The sequence below is a fragment of the Hibiscus syriacus genome, unplaced genomic scaffold (assembly GCF_006381635.1).
Source record: "Hibiscus syriacus cultivar Baekdansim isolate YM2019G1 unplaced genomic scaffold, ASM638163v2 tig00110258_pilon, whole genome shotgun sequence".
Classification (NCBI taxonomy): domain Eukaryota; kingdom Viridiplantae; phylum Streptophyta; class Magnoliopsida; order Malvales; family Malvaceae; genus Hibiscus; species Hibiscus syriacus.
In genome coordinates, this window is record NW_024062649.1 from 1,116,511 (window position 1) to 1,132,363 (window position 15,853).

Consider the following 15,853-nt stretch of genomic DNA (forward strand, 5'->3'; position numbering starts at 1 on the left):
ATAGTCTTAAAAATAATTAAATCCTAATAACTAAGGAAATTGGATTTTAATTTCATTAATTTTAAAATACACTATTTTCTATTTTTTTATTTTTTATGAGTTAATATAATATTTTTAAAAAGTTTATAAATAAATACAAAAAATAATTAATTATGATAAAAATTGTGTTTATGTATTAATAAAAGTCTATAAGTGTTACAAAATACTCTAAAAATCATTAAAATTGATTTTTTATAATTATAATTATAATTACTATATTTTATAATAAGTTGTGCGAATTTAAAAAAAAATCATATCCGCGATACCCACAGTGACTACGGTAAACGTAACGCGACCGAAAACGCGACCGCGACTGCAATTTGAATCCCGAAGGCTTGGAAATACATCATTAAGTCTGTAGCCGCTATGAACACCGTATATGCCTGATCTTTCACCACCCCACACACAATATCGTCTTGATCGAATAAGGTCCGAAACTCTCTCTATCGAAATGACATGAGGAGACTCCAAGCGACAAGAAGATCTCCTCGAGAACCAGGAATCATTCCACGCAGAGATCGACATCCCTGAACCTCTTTCCAGTGCAGGCCTTTTCCTAACAGACTTCTCGAACACCAAATGCTTCTCCAAATATAAGAAGGATGAGTGCCCAATTTGGCATTCATAAAATCTCCATTAAAGAAATACCTAGAGCGAAGAAGCCGATTCACTAAAAAATACGGATTTATAAGAATCCTTCATCCTTATTGAGTTACAAGGGCAATATTGGATTTTCCCCATCTAATTTTTATTAGAGTGACTTTACGGGAAAATTATTTTATAGATTATTTACTAAAATTTTATAAAATAAAAAGGTTTTATTTTGTTAATTTCCTGATAAATTAATGAATGATTATCATTATTATTTTCTCAATTAAAAAATTGGACCGGGTCACTCAAATAAACCCGACCCATCAACTTCTCACAATTTATATCCAAAGCTCACGCTCAGCTTCCTTTCCCTGTTTCGCCCGCCCCAAACTCTCAACACCAGCACTGGCCACGCCATTGCTCACGCTCCTTCTCTGCGCGTGCCATATCCTCGCCTTCTCTTCCTCTCCCCTCTACTTCGCCCGCCCCCGCCCATCCTGCTCCGGTCCGCCCGATTCGTGATTCCTCTCTTCCGGTCCCGCCTTCAAGTTCTCGACGGCTCAAACCGAAGCCCATAAGCAAGGAGACTCAATGAGGTAATTCTTGAATGCCTAAACTAATAGATTTCTCCCTCACCGTGAAGTTTTTGTGTTTGGTATATGATATCTGGTTCTGCATCTTTTTTTATGGCTTGTTTGGGATTTTGTTTTTAGTTCACGTGTTTGATTCCTGTTTTCTCTTTAATGTTTGAAATGTGAATTATAGACCTTGGCTTGGCTCTGTTATTTTGCGGATGAGTTTTGCAACTGGTTCAGTTCAACTATTTGATTTTTCCCCCTTTATGAATGTTTGTATTATATAGTTTTTTTTATTTGACTCTGTAATTTCGTGAAGGAGTTCTGTAACTGATTCAGTTCATATTTGTTTTTTCCCCTCAAATTCTTGAATTATATAGCTTTCATTCGGCACTTTAATTTTGCAGATGAGTTTTGCAGCTGATTCCCCGGTACACTCCTCCAGCAGCGATGATTTTGCTGCATTGATCGACGCAGAGCTTGAAGTCGGTTCTTCAGGTTCCTCCTCTGATGAAGGAGGAGTTGATGCTGATAATGATGATGATGATGAAAACAACGAGGAGAACAAGGAAGATGAGGATGAGGAGGATGGAGATGAAGAGCTTAATGGTCATCGGTACATTTTTTCTAGGAATACTGAACTTTTAATTTTATTGGAGTTACTATCAAAGAAATTTGCAAATAGTAAAATTTGAGCTCATTATTAACTTTGTGTTTTAATGGTTGCTGTGGGAAGCTTTACTGTTTTAATAATTATGTTATCCTAACAGCGTTTGTATATTTTCTTGTGTTGCATGCAACTCTGTTAATTTTAAGATCCATGATCTTTCGAAGGATACACACATCATAAGCTTTTCCTTGGTTGGGTTCCTATAAGTTTTTGTTTGGGGTTTTTGTGCAATTCTTTGTAATATCAGTTAATGTGTAGATAAGATAAATTCCAGTAAAGTAAGTAAAAAGTATTTTGAGTTTTGTTCCTATTGATTTTAGAGCTACTATGGTACTGAATCATGTGGCCATTTGGCTATGTTCTTGGCAGAAATTGAGGATTGGCTATAGCAGCATCTTATTGGATATATCATTTGAGTTTTGAATTGAACTTACTGAATTTATCCCTTTCTCTTTATAAAATTCACTGTTTAAACTAAAGGTCATGTAGAAATTTAACTTGCAGGAAGAAAAGGTGCAAGATCGAGAAGTTGGAAGCCCAAGAAGAACTTCGAGGGTCAACCTCTCAGGGTTTCATAGAAGAAAAGTTAGGTAATGTTCCTTAATTTGGTTTGCTGCCCCTCTAGTTTATTTGAAACTTGGATGCTTTCCACTCCCTGAACTTCACCACAATTGACTAGACCTTCTCTGAAATGTCACAAGTTGATAGTGGCTTTTAGGATATACTGAAAGAGACCAATTTGGCTGGAACAAGCCTATTCTTAAGATTTCTATTGGTAAATGCTCAAATGGGACATGTCTGTTTTAGATGGTTTGCCATACTGAAGCTTTTTTTTTCTTTTTCTTTTTTGATAAGAGCCATACTGAAGCTTTCAAAGTTTTGAAACCTTAATTGGCTTTATTTGTTATTCTCCATGGAAATTGTTTTTATACTGTCGATGCATTCATGCATCAACATATGCTCGCTCTTTCTTGGACTGTCTTTTGTCCCCTAGAAACTACCATTGAGAACACCTATTAGAAAAAGGCTTTTGCTCAAGGATTGACATTTTTGTGTAAAGCTGTAAAAAAAACGTGTCTAGAGATGAAATTGCATGTTGTCGCATATCACTTTGAATGTACAGTTAGAAAAGAAAAACGAGACAAAGGTTTACATACATAAATTGTATCTATCCAGCTGGCAAGTTTAATTTCTGTTTAGTCATTAGTGTTTTACTTTCTTTGCTAATTTCACTTTTTATACATGCAGAGATACCTTTGAAGAAGGATACATGTACACATCCTGGTTCGTTTGGACAAATGTGTATCCGTTGCGGGCAAAGGGTGGATGATGAATCCGGTGTAACATTTGGTTATATACATAAGGTGAAATCATCTCTCTTAACTGTCACTCATAGAAATGACAGATTGCGGAATTTTTTCTACTTTTTGTCACTATTTCATTATTTGTATTCTTTATGTGCTGAGACGTGATGATGTGCTTCTGATCAACTATGATTAGTCACAAAAAAGTTTTGCTCTGTAATTCCAAGCATTTATTTCAAATCATAAGAATACAAATAACAATAATTAGCCGTGTTTATATTGTTTGTCTCTGGACTAAAACGTGGGAACGACTTTCTTTGCAGGGTTTAAGGCTCGGTAATGATGAAATTGTTAGATTACGCAGCACAGACATGAAAAATTTGTTACATCATAAGAAGCTTTACTTGGTTCTTGATTTAGATCACACACTGCTAAATTCTACTCTACTCAATCACCTAACATCTGAGGAAGAATATTTAAAGGCCCAATCTGATTCTCTTCAAGGTATTTTTTGTTAAGCTATTTAAGTCCTCCTGCATTCCATGTTGTGGTAGTGTAATTTACCTTTTATGATCAATTTTCTTTTTCAGGCCACTAGCTTTATCATGTTAGGTGTGTTCTTGTGATATATATCATGTGAAAATAAGTTTTCCTTCAAAGCTTGCTTTGTTGAATCTAAATTTAAATCAACTAGGAGGCCTATGAGTGAAATATTTTGGTATGTTTTGATTGACATTTTTGTCTGTTAACTGATGCATAATTTTTCATTCAAATTTCTAAAGTTTTGTGAAGTTCTCATCTGAAGAAACTGCAACATTGTGGTTATAACATGAGGATGGAAAGTTTGTGTACCCTTATTTTTGGGATTAAAATCTGCAAAAGTGTTGCAGGACGCATCAGTCTTTTTCTGGACAATGCCATATTTGTTGGAATAAGTTACACTTGGACAATAATGTATTTTATACAAATGTAACAGTGAATGATCTTAAGCTCAATTATATATATATATATTAACTTTTAAAGAAATGATCAAATTTGATTCACTGTTTCGATTAATTGCAGAGGTTGTAATTCTGAGGACTAAGCATCCTAACTATTAGTATCGAGCTTAAACCGGACAATGGAAGATGAATAGAACCTGAGGCTTTATGGTTGGAAAATGAATATTTATTAGTTGATCAACTAGGAGGCCTATGAGTGAAATATTTTGGTATGTTTTGATTGACATTTTTGTCTGTTTAACTGATGCATAATTTTTCATTCAAATTTCTAAAGTTTTGTGAAGTTCTCATCTGAAGAAACTGCAACATTGTGGTTATAACATGAGGATGGAAAGTTTGTGTACCCTTATTTTTGGGATTAAAATCTGCAAAAGTGTTGCAGGACGCATCAGTCTTTTTCTGGACAATGCCATATTTGTTGGAATAAGTTACACTTGGACAATAATGTATTTTATACAAATGTAACAGTGAATGATCTTAAGCTCAATTATATATATATATATTAACTTTTAAAGAAATGATCAAATTTGATTCACTGTTTCGATTAATTGCAGAGGTTGTAATTCTGAGGACTAAGCATCCTAAACTATTAGTATCGAGCTTAAACCGGACAATGGAAAGATGAATAGAAACCTGAGGCTTTATGGTTGGAAAATGAATATTTATTAGTTGATTGGGATAATATGCATTCTCTGGAAATTAAAAAGAAATATTCTATAAGAACTCAACAGTTTGATAAAGTTATGTTGGCTAATCTGTGTGCGCTTATGATGCGTGTTGCTTGAAAATTTCAATTTTTGTATGTCATTACTTGGTTGGTAGTCATAAATCCCCCCCCCCCCCAAAAAAAAAACAAATTTAAATATGTACATACATGATCGAGCTGTTTTAATGGAGTCACTCTCTATGTTCTCTCTGGGATTCTTGGGCAGATGTTTCAAAAGGCAGCCTCTTCATGTTGGATTTTATGCATATGATGACCAAACTGAGGCCTTTTGTTCGAACCTTTCTCAAAGAAGCAAGTGAAATGTTTGAGATGTACATTTATACAATGGGGGACAGACCCTATGCATTAGAAATGGCTAAACTGCTTGATCCCAAAAAAGAATACTTCAGTGGCCGAGTTATTTCACGAGATGATGGCACCCAGAAGCATCAGAAGGGCCTTGATGTGGTACTAGGGCAAGACAGTGCTGTTGTGATCCTTGACGATACCGAAAACGTGAGTTCACTTTTAATGAGCTGACATTGGTAACTAGTTTTACTGGGAATTTTGCCATGTCTACTTTTAGTTGAACTTGGGTACGAGCGTGAGATACGGATATGTGCACAAGGTGGGTATGCTAAATTTTTTTCTTGTATATTATCTTTGTATGTCGTATTTCTACAACCGTATCCGAATATGTGTGGGACATGGGTTACTTTCAGAAAAATGAAGAGATTGAGCAGCATATAGCAACTTCAATGACATACCAAAAAACGTTTGAATCGTTAGAAGATTGATGTATTTGTTGCATTCTTTTATCATAGGCATGGACTAAGCATAAAGACAATCTGATACTGATGGAGAGATATCATTTCTTTGCTTCGAGTTGTCATCAATTCGGCTTCAATTGCAAGTCTCTTTCGCAGTTGAAGAGCGACGAAAGCGACCCCGATGGAGCACTTGCTTCTGTTATTAAAGTACTCCGACAAGTCCACCATATTTTCTTCAATGTATGTTGCATTTCTCATAGTTATTAATATCTTTAAGTTGTGGCTACCTTTCAAGTTTTATTCAGCTTCATTTAAACCTCTTGCAGGAACTCGATTCCAATCTTGCTAGTCGAGATGTTAGGCAGGTATGCCTTGTCATGATCTTGAGATTCAATATATGCATCACTTTTAGACACTACTCGAGGCATCAAATGAATATCTTTCGTTTCCAGAGACGACCGTCAGTGACTTCGATTCCATGTTTTTCCTCCGCTCTTGCAGGTTTTGAAGACGGTTCGGAGGGAAGTGCTGAAGGATTGTAAAATTATTTTCAGCCGCGTCTTTCCCACGAAGTTCCAGGCAGAGAATCATCTTCTGTGGAAGATGGCGGAGCAGCTGGGAGCTACATGCTCGACCGAAACCGATTCTTCAGTGACACATGTCGTTTCAACGGATGCTGGAACGGAGAAGTCCCGTTGGGCGGTGAAAGAGAACAAGTTTTTGGTCCATCCCCGGTGGATCGAAGCTGCGAATTTCTTGTGGCAGAAACACCCTGAAGAGAATTTTCCGGTCAGCGAAACAAAGAATCAATGACACCATCTTTTCATGTAGTTTTATCTTTAGACCACGGTTGATGAATGACCATATTTTAATGTACACATTAAAAGCTTCTACGTTTGGTTTGGAAGGATTCTTAACACTTCTTTTGCAGATTAAACTAGTTTTCTGGTTTTCTTACTTCTAGGTTAAATAGGCTTGACTCGAAATTCAGGTCGATTAGTTACTTTTTTTTAGTAATTAACGGGTTGCTTTTTAAGTTAGTTGACCCTTATTCTCATATGTAATGGTTATAAATATTTATAATTAAGTTTAGAGTAAATTATATATTTAGTATTTACACTATCAGTTTTAGTATTTTAATTTTTAATTTTTTAAAATCATACATAAAATTTAATTTTTGTTTCATTTCAGTACATGTTATCATTACTTGTTAAAAACTTTAGTTTTTGTTTTATTTTAGTATCTTATTCAAAATTTAACATTAAGTTTTGAAAAAATTGAAAGTTGTGGTACTAAAACGGATGAAAATTGATAGTTTAGGTATTAAACATGCTAAGTTTTTAATGTAGGTACTAAAATTAAACAAAAAATTAAACTTTATGTATGATTTTGAAAAAAATTATAACTTTAGATACTAAAACGGATAAAACAGATAATTTAGGTACTAAATGCATAGTTTACTCTTAAATTTAAACAAAAATTCATACAACTCGATTAGTTTCGTAAATTCAACAAAAAATATTCAAATAAAATTTAAATTATAAAATATAATTCATCAACCCAACCCACTAAAAAATTCAACAACGGTTAATCTTTTTGAGTTTGAACATAATTACATGAGCAACTGCAAGATTACACGTGGCATTCTTTGCATTTGATAAAGCCATTAATTGACGAAGCGCGGGAATTTTAAATCTTTTTGCTCTTATTGCAGCTTCATCGTGGGGATGGCGGCAACTAGCGATCTTTACATGGATTCGATTCTTTCCGGTTTCGATCAGATTTACGAGGTAAACCATTCTGCTTCTCCGGTTTTTAGTTTTTCAATTTCTTTTATCTTAGCTTATCGAGGTTTTCCTTTTGTGTTTGGATCCTGATTTAAGGTTGAAAATGGAGTTATACGTGATGAAACGTTTTTGAATTCACAAGTAGAGGAATTCACGTGCTTTTTTTTGATCATTCAGGATTTCAAGAGGGGAATCGAAGAGATTCAGTTACTGAAATCGAATTGGAATGCAGAAATAAAGAGAGGAGAGGCTCTTGAAATCACTTGTGACTCTCTACAACAAGGTTGTTTCCTTAAATCCTTTTGATCTATTCATGGATCATGACCTGATTAAGCTTTTTCTTATCTGCTAGCCGTCCCTAGTATTTCTATTGCTTTTTAGTTACACTATTGTTTGATAGGAAGGAAAAGGAGAAATGGTGAAGATGAGAAATAGAGGGAAAGAAAGAGATTGGGGGAAAGTGTAAATTAAATGAAATTTTCCTCTGATATTCTTGTCATGTATAGGATTAAGGAGGGAATTAGGTGTAAATTTGGAGGAAGAAACGTGTACAAATCCTATGCGTGCAAATCTACTCCAATAAGTGTAATTTAGGTTGAGAGATCTAGTTTAGCACATGATATTTCCATGTTAGGCGAACGAATCAATCTTTGCTGCAACTCCAGTTGCTATTAATAAATCTGTTGGAATTTCGATATCGGCCCTTCCTTGGACTTTTCTTGGTGAGTTTGCATGTAGTGATTACTGGTTTTTACATTACGTTGAAACGAAGGACCCAAGTTTCTTCCCTTCTAATTTTGTATTCAACTTGGATGTTCTTAGCGTGAAGATGATATTTTGCAAGAATGCTTTGTACAGATCAATTTTTTTTCTAGAATTTCAGTGGAATTTTGCATGCCAAAACTTGGATTGAACTTTTCCGCCATTAATGTAGATAACGCGCGACTTACAAAACTGTACACAGAATCCTTGAACAATTTTGCTGAGCAGGTGCACCATTCTTTTATGTACCCAAGTTTAGTAGTAAGAAGTCAAACCAACAATAGGATTTCAGTTTTTGTTGGTAACTGAACATAACCGCTTTAATTTTGTGAAACCAGATTGAAAATCATGCTGAATGTCAGAGATTGAAAGACGAACTCCAGAGAAGAAAGGATGAATATCTGAGTAAAGAAGAGGTTAGCAATAGCATCTTCGATGCAAACTCTTGACTGGTCCTATTCAATCAGCAATTTTAGTTTTACCAACTGTGCGAGTTCTTTTTAAGCGATATATGTGTCCCAATAAAATACAGAGGTTAAATCATTCTTTTTAAACAAGTTTCATAACGGTTAGAAGTTGGAATCTTTGAGCAGGAACATAGGAAAGCTATGGAATTGCTGAAGAAAGAACATGTAAAGGAAGTTGCTGACTTAGAGGCTAAAGTCAGGTCAGTGTCCAGTAAGTTGCTTCCCATGTACTCTGTTTTTGTGGCTGTAAATATAAATTGCCTTCTATTAGAGGTCTTCTACTTGAAAAAGCAACAAATGAAGCAACCATAATTCAGCTGCGTGAAGTTTTAGCAGCGCATAAATCCCATGCAGAAGTGCTATCTAAGAAGCTGGATCAACTACAGTCTGACGAGGAATCAAAATGTGAGACCCTAAGTTCAAAACTGGTCCAATTTTCTTCAACCAGATTTTGTTGCTTAATCATACAGATGCTAATTAAACATTGACAGATCTTCACGAGATTTGGGACTTAAAAGATTGTCTGATGGTTGAACAAGAAGAGAAAAATGAGTTGAATAAAAAACTACAAGAGGCTGAAAAGGAATGTGAGTTTGTGTTTGCTTTTCAACATTCAAACTGTTCATATAGCATTCGTAACAATTGTTTGGACATACAGAACTATTTGCAATTTTAAATCAGATTCCTTTAGTTCATTTAAGTAAAATCTGAACCAAAAACAGCGTCTGATTGGTAAATAGTACTCTTTCTTAACACTATGATGGGGTTTTCCACAAAAACCTAGTGAAGTTTGAGGTACCTGAACTCAGCTTCATTGCATAAGAAATTAAGATGTTCTTGCATTTCTAAGAATTTCTGATCTCCTTGCATGAAATGACATTGATACAACTATAATGAGTTTGGTGCAGTATTGATCATCAGAACGAAGCTTGGTGAACAACAACAAGATTCAGCTTCAAGTCGGCAAGTTGAAACACTTAAGCTAAAGATGATGAAACTAAGAAAGGAGAATGAGATCCTCAAAAGGAAGCTTTCCTCTATGGAAGCGTGTTAGAGGTTCAGTATCACAAACTATGATTCTCATAATTCGGAAACCGAGTTATTACCATTCAACTTTATGCAAGTATAGTTGACCGCAATATTATAGAAAAATTACAAGAGTACGTATAATTAGTCGTAAGTCAATTCTTCGATTCTCTTTTAAAATTTTGACTCTTATACCATGGGGAACAAGGGTAATCTAGTTGTTACCCTTGTATGCGATTTGATGTTGATAGAATGACAAAATATTAATAGAACATGCCCAGAAGTACATGAAATATAATCTAGTGCCAGTAAACATTGTTTTATCCGACAGTTTATTCTTCAACATTGCTTATATATATATATATATATATTCAGTTTATTCTTGTGCCAGAAGTACATGAAATCCAAAGTACTCTGATGAATTCAAAGCTTATTAGTGTCTCTTCTTTGGGCACCAGATGCCTACACAACCTAGCCTTGGTTGTTTCCCTTCCGGAAGTTTCACTCTTCCCATCCCATCTGCACAAAAACATCACCACGAGTTAATCATAACCGGTAACAAAAGATGCAAAAAGCCGAACCCGGATTTAGCCTAGTTGGTTCATACAATCACAATTAGTAAACCCGAGATTCGGGTCTTGGTATTTGCAACCCTTTCATACACACACAAAGGCTGAAGATTTAACATGAAATCTATCATTTAGAAGATTCTTGTATTTTATGATTACTTACTGTTCACGAGCTTGCTCTCAGCCATGGTCATTATCAGAATAAAAGACAGGAACAGAAGGAAGTTAAATAGCACTGATGCTTTGATGTTAAGCCTAGCCATTGACGACCAAATGTGCCCCAGAGAGCAGGTATTAACTCTTCTTGCTATATATATATGTGCGTGCTTGTGTGTGGAGATTTTGGTTTGATTTGCTTTTGAGAACATTGAAACCTATTTATATTGATTAATTAGATGAACAAATTACTTAGGACTGCTGAAAAAAAGGTTGTCCCCATAGCATGGCGGATCTTACAACTTAAGCTATATGAATTATCGATAAATAAATAAATAAAGGGATGGCATTGTTTTTGACATTGCTTTATCATATTAAAAATTATAAATTTATGTTTGTGTTTGATCTTGTTGATTAAGAATTATAAATTTATGTTTGTGTTTGTTTATTTAAAATTGTGTGTATTTTGCTTGTCCTTTTCTATTTAAGAACTGTTGATAAATCGGGCAAAGTAAACGAAAGAACACAAGAATTTTAACGAGGTTCGGCAATGTGCTTACGTCCTCTTTACCGGTATATTTATGAGCCATACCTTACAAGAAGATATTAATGAATCATACAATAAGTAAATAAATATATTTCTTATTTTCTTGATGTAAAAAAATAATATTTTTAAGTATGTTTTATAGAAGAAATATCAACTTCAAATAAATTAGTTAATAAATTAATTTGTTCGAGCACATCTTTATTCAAAACCGTTTATTTAATAAATTTAATATGAAATTTGTATCAATTAATTTATTTATTTTTATAGAAATTCGTTAGTTTTATTAAAAATAAAAAATATTTAAAATTACAATGAATATTTACAAGTATAACCGTAAATCTAAAATATAATTATGGCATTTTCTTATTACCATAGAGACAAAAACAAGTCACCTAGATCACATAAGAACTAAAGAATGAAAAGGTTAAAAAACTAATCAAAAAGCTTGAACAAAATAAAGAAACGAACAAATCTAACTGCATCAATAAATGAACTACAATAGGGAATGAAGTTATTGAAAGATTACCGACAATTCGTAAATCAAAGTCGAGTGACATGAGAAAACGGTCTACGAACACAAAATGTGTATCCAAATTAATCCCAAGGTTCAAAGCAGGGAAGATCTGAATGATAATAAATAAGTGACATCTTGATTAGTCGTGGCAATATCAAATTTAACCATGAGAAAAAAATAAACGAAAACAACGGTAAAAAACCATAAGCTACCAAAAGGCAGAGAAAAACGTATCACAAATGTGGAGATAAACGTGTCATAAAGGCAGAGAATATATCACAAAGACATAATTATTCTTATTAAAAAACTAAAAAAAACAAAGAAAGAAGATAACCGGCGGGCAGCAACCAATATAAAAAATCAGTGTCGCCGTTGGTTAAACAAAATTAAAGAAGAAAAAGTTAGATTGATAAATAAAATTGGCACAAGTTGTAAAGAAAACAAAGTATGTCTGGCATCGGTGGTATTCAGGCAAATATCAATTTTTTCTTCTTTAATTTTGTTTAATCAACGGCGGCGCCGATTTTGATGCTAGTTGCCGCCCATAGGTTATTTTTTTTTTCTTTATTTTTTTTTAGTTTTTTAATAAGAATAATTATGTCTTTGTGACATGTTTCTTTGCCTTTATGTCACGATTTTCTCTGTCTTTTGGTAGCTTATGGTTTTTTGTCGTTGTTTTCATTCATTTATTTTTTTCTCAATGTTGGATTTGACATTGCCTCGATTGATCAAGATGACGTTTATTTATTATCATGATTATCTTTCCTGCTTTGGACCGTAGAATTGATTAGGATATGATTCATCTATGAATTATTTAAACTATTTAGGTGGCCAGTTTTATCTAGGTGGCACGAATTTAAATTGACGCAGTTTAAAATTTAATTGTTTGAAATTACTGTTAAAAACAAATTTAAAAAGCTAAAATATCTATTATAAACACTATTTTGTAAATTTAAAATATAACATTTAAATTATATTTACACTTATATATGAATCATATCAATTTAAACTATAATAAATTCAAAAAAAATATTATTATATATGAATTACATTAATTTAAAAGGGATAAGCTACTGAAGCCCACCGACAAATCGTAAATCAGAGGTAAGTGACGTGAAAAAACTGTCCACGAACACAAAACGCATATCTAAATAAATCCGAGGGTCCAAAGCAGAGAAGATCATCATGATAATAAATAAGCGTCATCTTGATCAGTCGTGACGATATCAAATTGAACTCTGAAAAAAATAAACGAAAACAACGACGAAAAACAATAAGCTATCGAAAGGCATAGAAAACATATCATAAATGTAGAGATAAACGTGTCATAAAGGTAAAGAAACATGTCACAAAGACATAATTATTCTTATTAAAAACAAAAAAATAAAAAAAGATAACTTACGAACGACAACCAACATCAAAATCGATATAATCGTCTGTAAAACAAAATTAAAAAGAAAAAAAAGTTGGTATTTGTCTCCATTATAAATGCAGACTGAAAATATTAATACATTGAATACAGACCATTTGTCCAAAGTTTTGGTATATCGCAAATGTCATCGTTCGAATCATTGCGGCGACTCCCAAAAAAATAACAAGTACTCTTACCGGACACAAGCTCGAATCTGAATAACATAGCACACGAGTTAATACATATCTTTGGCCTTAACAGCTTAGTCATTCAACATAGTGATAAAAGCATGTCGGTTTAAGTTACGAAACCACCGACGACGGCCACCATTGGCGGATAATTACTTCAGCTTTCTCGCATATAAGTGTTATTCATCTTGTTTCCAATATGAGTGTCCTTTGGAGTCTTGGTGTTGTGGAAAGGCCATTTGGGTCTTGGAGTTGCTTATTATCTTCAGTACACGCTTGTTTTGGTCGTATTATCCGGTTTGCTTGTGTTGGGAACGTACCATGTCTTGATTCGACGCTTTAAGATCGAGTATTTCCGGCAAGTGACTGCCGTCGGTTATTCTTGTGTTGTTTTCTGCAGGATGACGATCTGTCAGTTAAGCAACCTTCGCCGAAGTTGGATCTTTTCGAATTTGTTTCGCTGCCAATCAGTTTTGCACCTTTCAGGTCGTTGATTTTCACTTCGGTCATCGTTCTGCAAGCGAGCTTTCTCGGGCATTTGTCTGGAATCCTTGTGGGGTGTGCTATAGCTTGGGGTTTGATCCATGGTATGACTAATTATTGGGCTGCTTCCATGCTGGAATGGATTGCTCGTCTTCGTTTTCAGTTTGATGCGTTCCGGTGCATATGATTTCGACTTTCACGAGATCGAATCCGTTACCGATCCTTCGTCGCCTTCTGTTAAGTTTATTGAAAATGGTAGAACATTGCAGAGTACAGTTTCACTTGGGGGCATTGAACTTGTCTAGTTCGTGTCCGAACATGTTGCCGTTATATGTACAATATACCTTAGTTTCTTAAATAAAGAAAGAAGACATTTTCGTGATTCTTTTACCAGCAGTAGTCAAAGGAGATCCTTTGCCCTCTCCTCTTATCGAACCCGAGATCAATGGCTGAAACAAAGAGCCTTGGAATATTTTCGATAAGCATTCGAGGCAGTCGTTTTGGGTTGTCACCGAGTTGAGGAAGAAGAATAAATCAAGATTCGATCGGATAGCAGGGTCTGGTTTTTGGCTTGCTCGGGGCTCGAAGGAAGAAGTTTTCGATCAATAGCGTGATTTGCAAGTTAAGAAACATAGAAGTCACAGGTTCAGATCCTAAACCAAATACAAAGAAACTGAAAACCAGAACCTGAAGTTGAATGATGAAGAGACGATGACAATTTCGGTTGCGAGGAATGTTCCGATAACGGAAAATGTTTTTGCCGATTCTGAGGAATCAAACCAGATTTGTCGCTACCAGATTTGTCATGTCTCTTCATCACTCAACTTCGGATTTTGGGTTCCAGTCTTCTTTGTATTTGGTTTAGGATGTGACTTCTTTGTTTCTTAACTTGCAAATAACGGTATCGATCGAATCTTCTTGATTCGGAGGACACTCCGGAACGGACTCCGTCTCTTCATCATTCAGACCGCCATCTTTGTTTTGTATATATCAAATGACATCTAATCATTGCAGCGACTCCGAAAGGAATGACAAGTACTCGTACCAGACACAAGCTTGAATCTGAATAACATAGCACATGAGCTAATGCATATCTGGCCTCAACAGCTCAGCCATTCAACATAGTCATAAAAGCGGCGTAACGGATCTAAGTCGGACAATTTCATAATCGGTTTATCGGAAATGGTAAAACATGGTAGAGTACAGTTTCACTGGAGGCGTTGAAGTTGTATGGTTCGTGTCCGAAGATGTTGCCGTTATATGTACAATGTAGGTCTGGATCGTTGAGTAATCCTTTAACGATGCTCCGTGATTCGCTTTCTCGGGTACGACGGTACCAGGACATTCTCGGTCACTAGACCTCGGCTGTGATCGGACAAATTTGTGATGTTGAAAATTCAATTTCATCACACTTATATAATTGTTGAATAACTTGATGAATAAGAAAACTGTATTTCTCTCAATTTTACATTTTTGGGTAAACCACGTGTTTAGTTCCTGAACTACAATTTTAGTCCATTTTAGTATCTAAATTTTCAGTTTTTTCAAAACCATAACTAACGCTTAGTTTTTGTTTCATTTTAGTAACCCGTTAAAGACTTAACGTTAATTTTGGGGGGGGAATTGAAAGTTTAGGTACTAAATGCGTTAAGTTTTTAATGGCATGATACTAACATGAAATATAAAAACTAAACATTAGATTCTGAAAAAAAAATAGAATTTAGGTACTAAAATGACCAAGATTGATAATTTAAGTACTAAAAAGTGTAGTTTACTCGTATTGCTTGGTCTACAACTTTCTTTTCTCAAAAAAGAAATAACAAATTGCAAATTCGTCCGTCATCGACAAAATCTTCAGTACCCCAAGGATATCAATTCCGTCTTACCAAACAAGACATTTTCTTTTCTTTTCTTTTTTTACCAGCAGTCGTCAACGGATATCCTTTGCCATCGCCTCTTATCGAACTCGAGATCTACGGCGAAAACAAAGAGCCTTGGAATATTTTCGATAAGCATTCGAGACGGTCGTTTTGGGTTGTCACCAAGTTGAGGAAGAAGGATAAATCAAGATTCGATCGGATCGCCGGTTCAGGTTTTTGGCTTGCTCAGGGCTCCAAGGAAGAAGTCTTTGACAAACAGGGTCGGATACTGGGGATTCATAAGCTTTTCACTTTCAAGACCAAGATGAGCAGTCGGTGAACCAAGATAATGGCCATTTGATTATGCATGAGTACTCTTTACAGAAAGAGGATCCCAACTATCGGATTCTTTGTGACATACGTCGGAA

General features: G+C 34.7%; 2 protein-coding genes and 1 pseudogene across 3 annotated transcripts; all 3 read left to right on the forward strand.

Annotated features, from left to right (window-relative positions):
- Positions 1-993: 993 nt before the first annotated feature.
- Positions 994-6,593, forward strand: LOC120115142 (RNA polymerase II C-terminal domain phosphatase-like 4). Of its 2 annotated transcripts, none has more exons than XM_039135918.1 (9): positions 994-1,226; positions 1,613-1,821; positions 2,365-2,465; positions 3,124-3,239; positions 3,503-3,683; positions 5,113-5,402; positions 5,711-5,896; positions 5,983-6,021; positions 6,158-6,593. In XM_039135918.1, exons 2-9 carry the CDS (start codon positions 1,613-1,615, stop codon positions 6,467-6,469), a joined length of 1,434 nt encoding a protein of 477 aa, XP_038991849.1. In that variant the 5' UTR covers positions 994-1,226; the 3' UTR covers positions 6,470-6,593. The 2 variants fall into 2 exon arrangements, with proteins under 2 accessions (XP_038991849.1, XP_038991850.1); XM_039135919.1 differs by having other exon boundaries at positions 2,380-2,465.
- Positions 6,594-7,383: 790 nt separating this feature from the next.
- Positions 7,384-9,893, forward strand: LOC120115146 (protein At-4/1). The gene is made up of 8 exons (XM_039135921.1): positions 7,384-7,446; positions 7,621-7,726; positions 8,378-8,433; positions 8,544-8,621; positions 8,799-8,872; positions 8,944-9,077; positions 9,164-9,259; positions 9,581-9,893. The coding sequence occupies exons 1-8, from the start codon at positions 7,384-7,386 to the stop codon at positions 9,724-9,726; spliced, it is 753 nt and encodes a 250-aa protein (XP_038991852.1). The 3' UTR covers positions 9,727-9,893.
- Positions 9,894-10,453: 560 nt separating this feature from the next.
- Positions 10,454-13,904, forward strand: LOC120115190 (annotated as a pseudogene).
- The last annotated feature ends 1,949 nt before the right edge of the window (positions 13,905-15,853 follow it).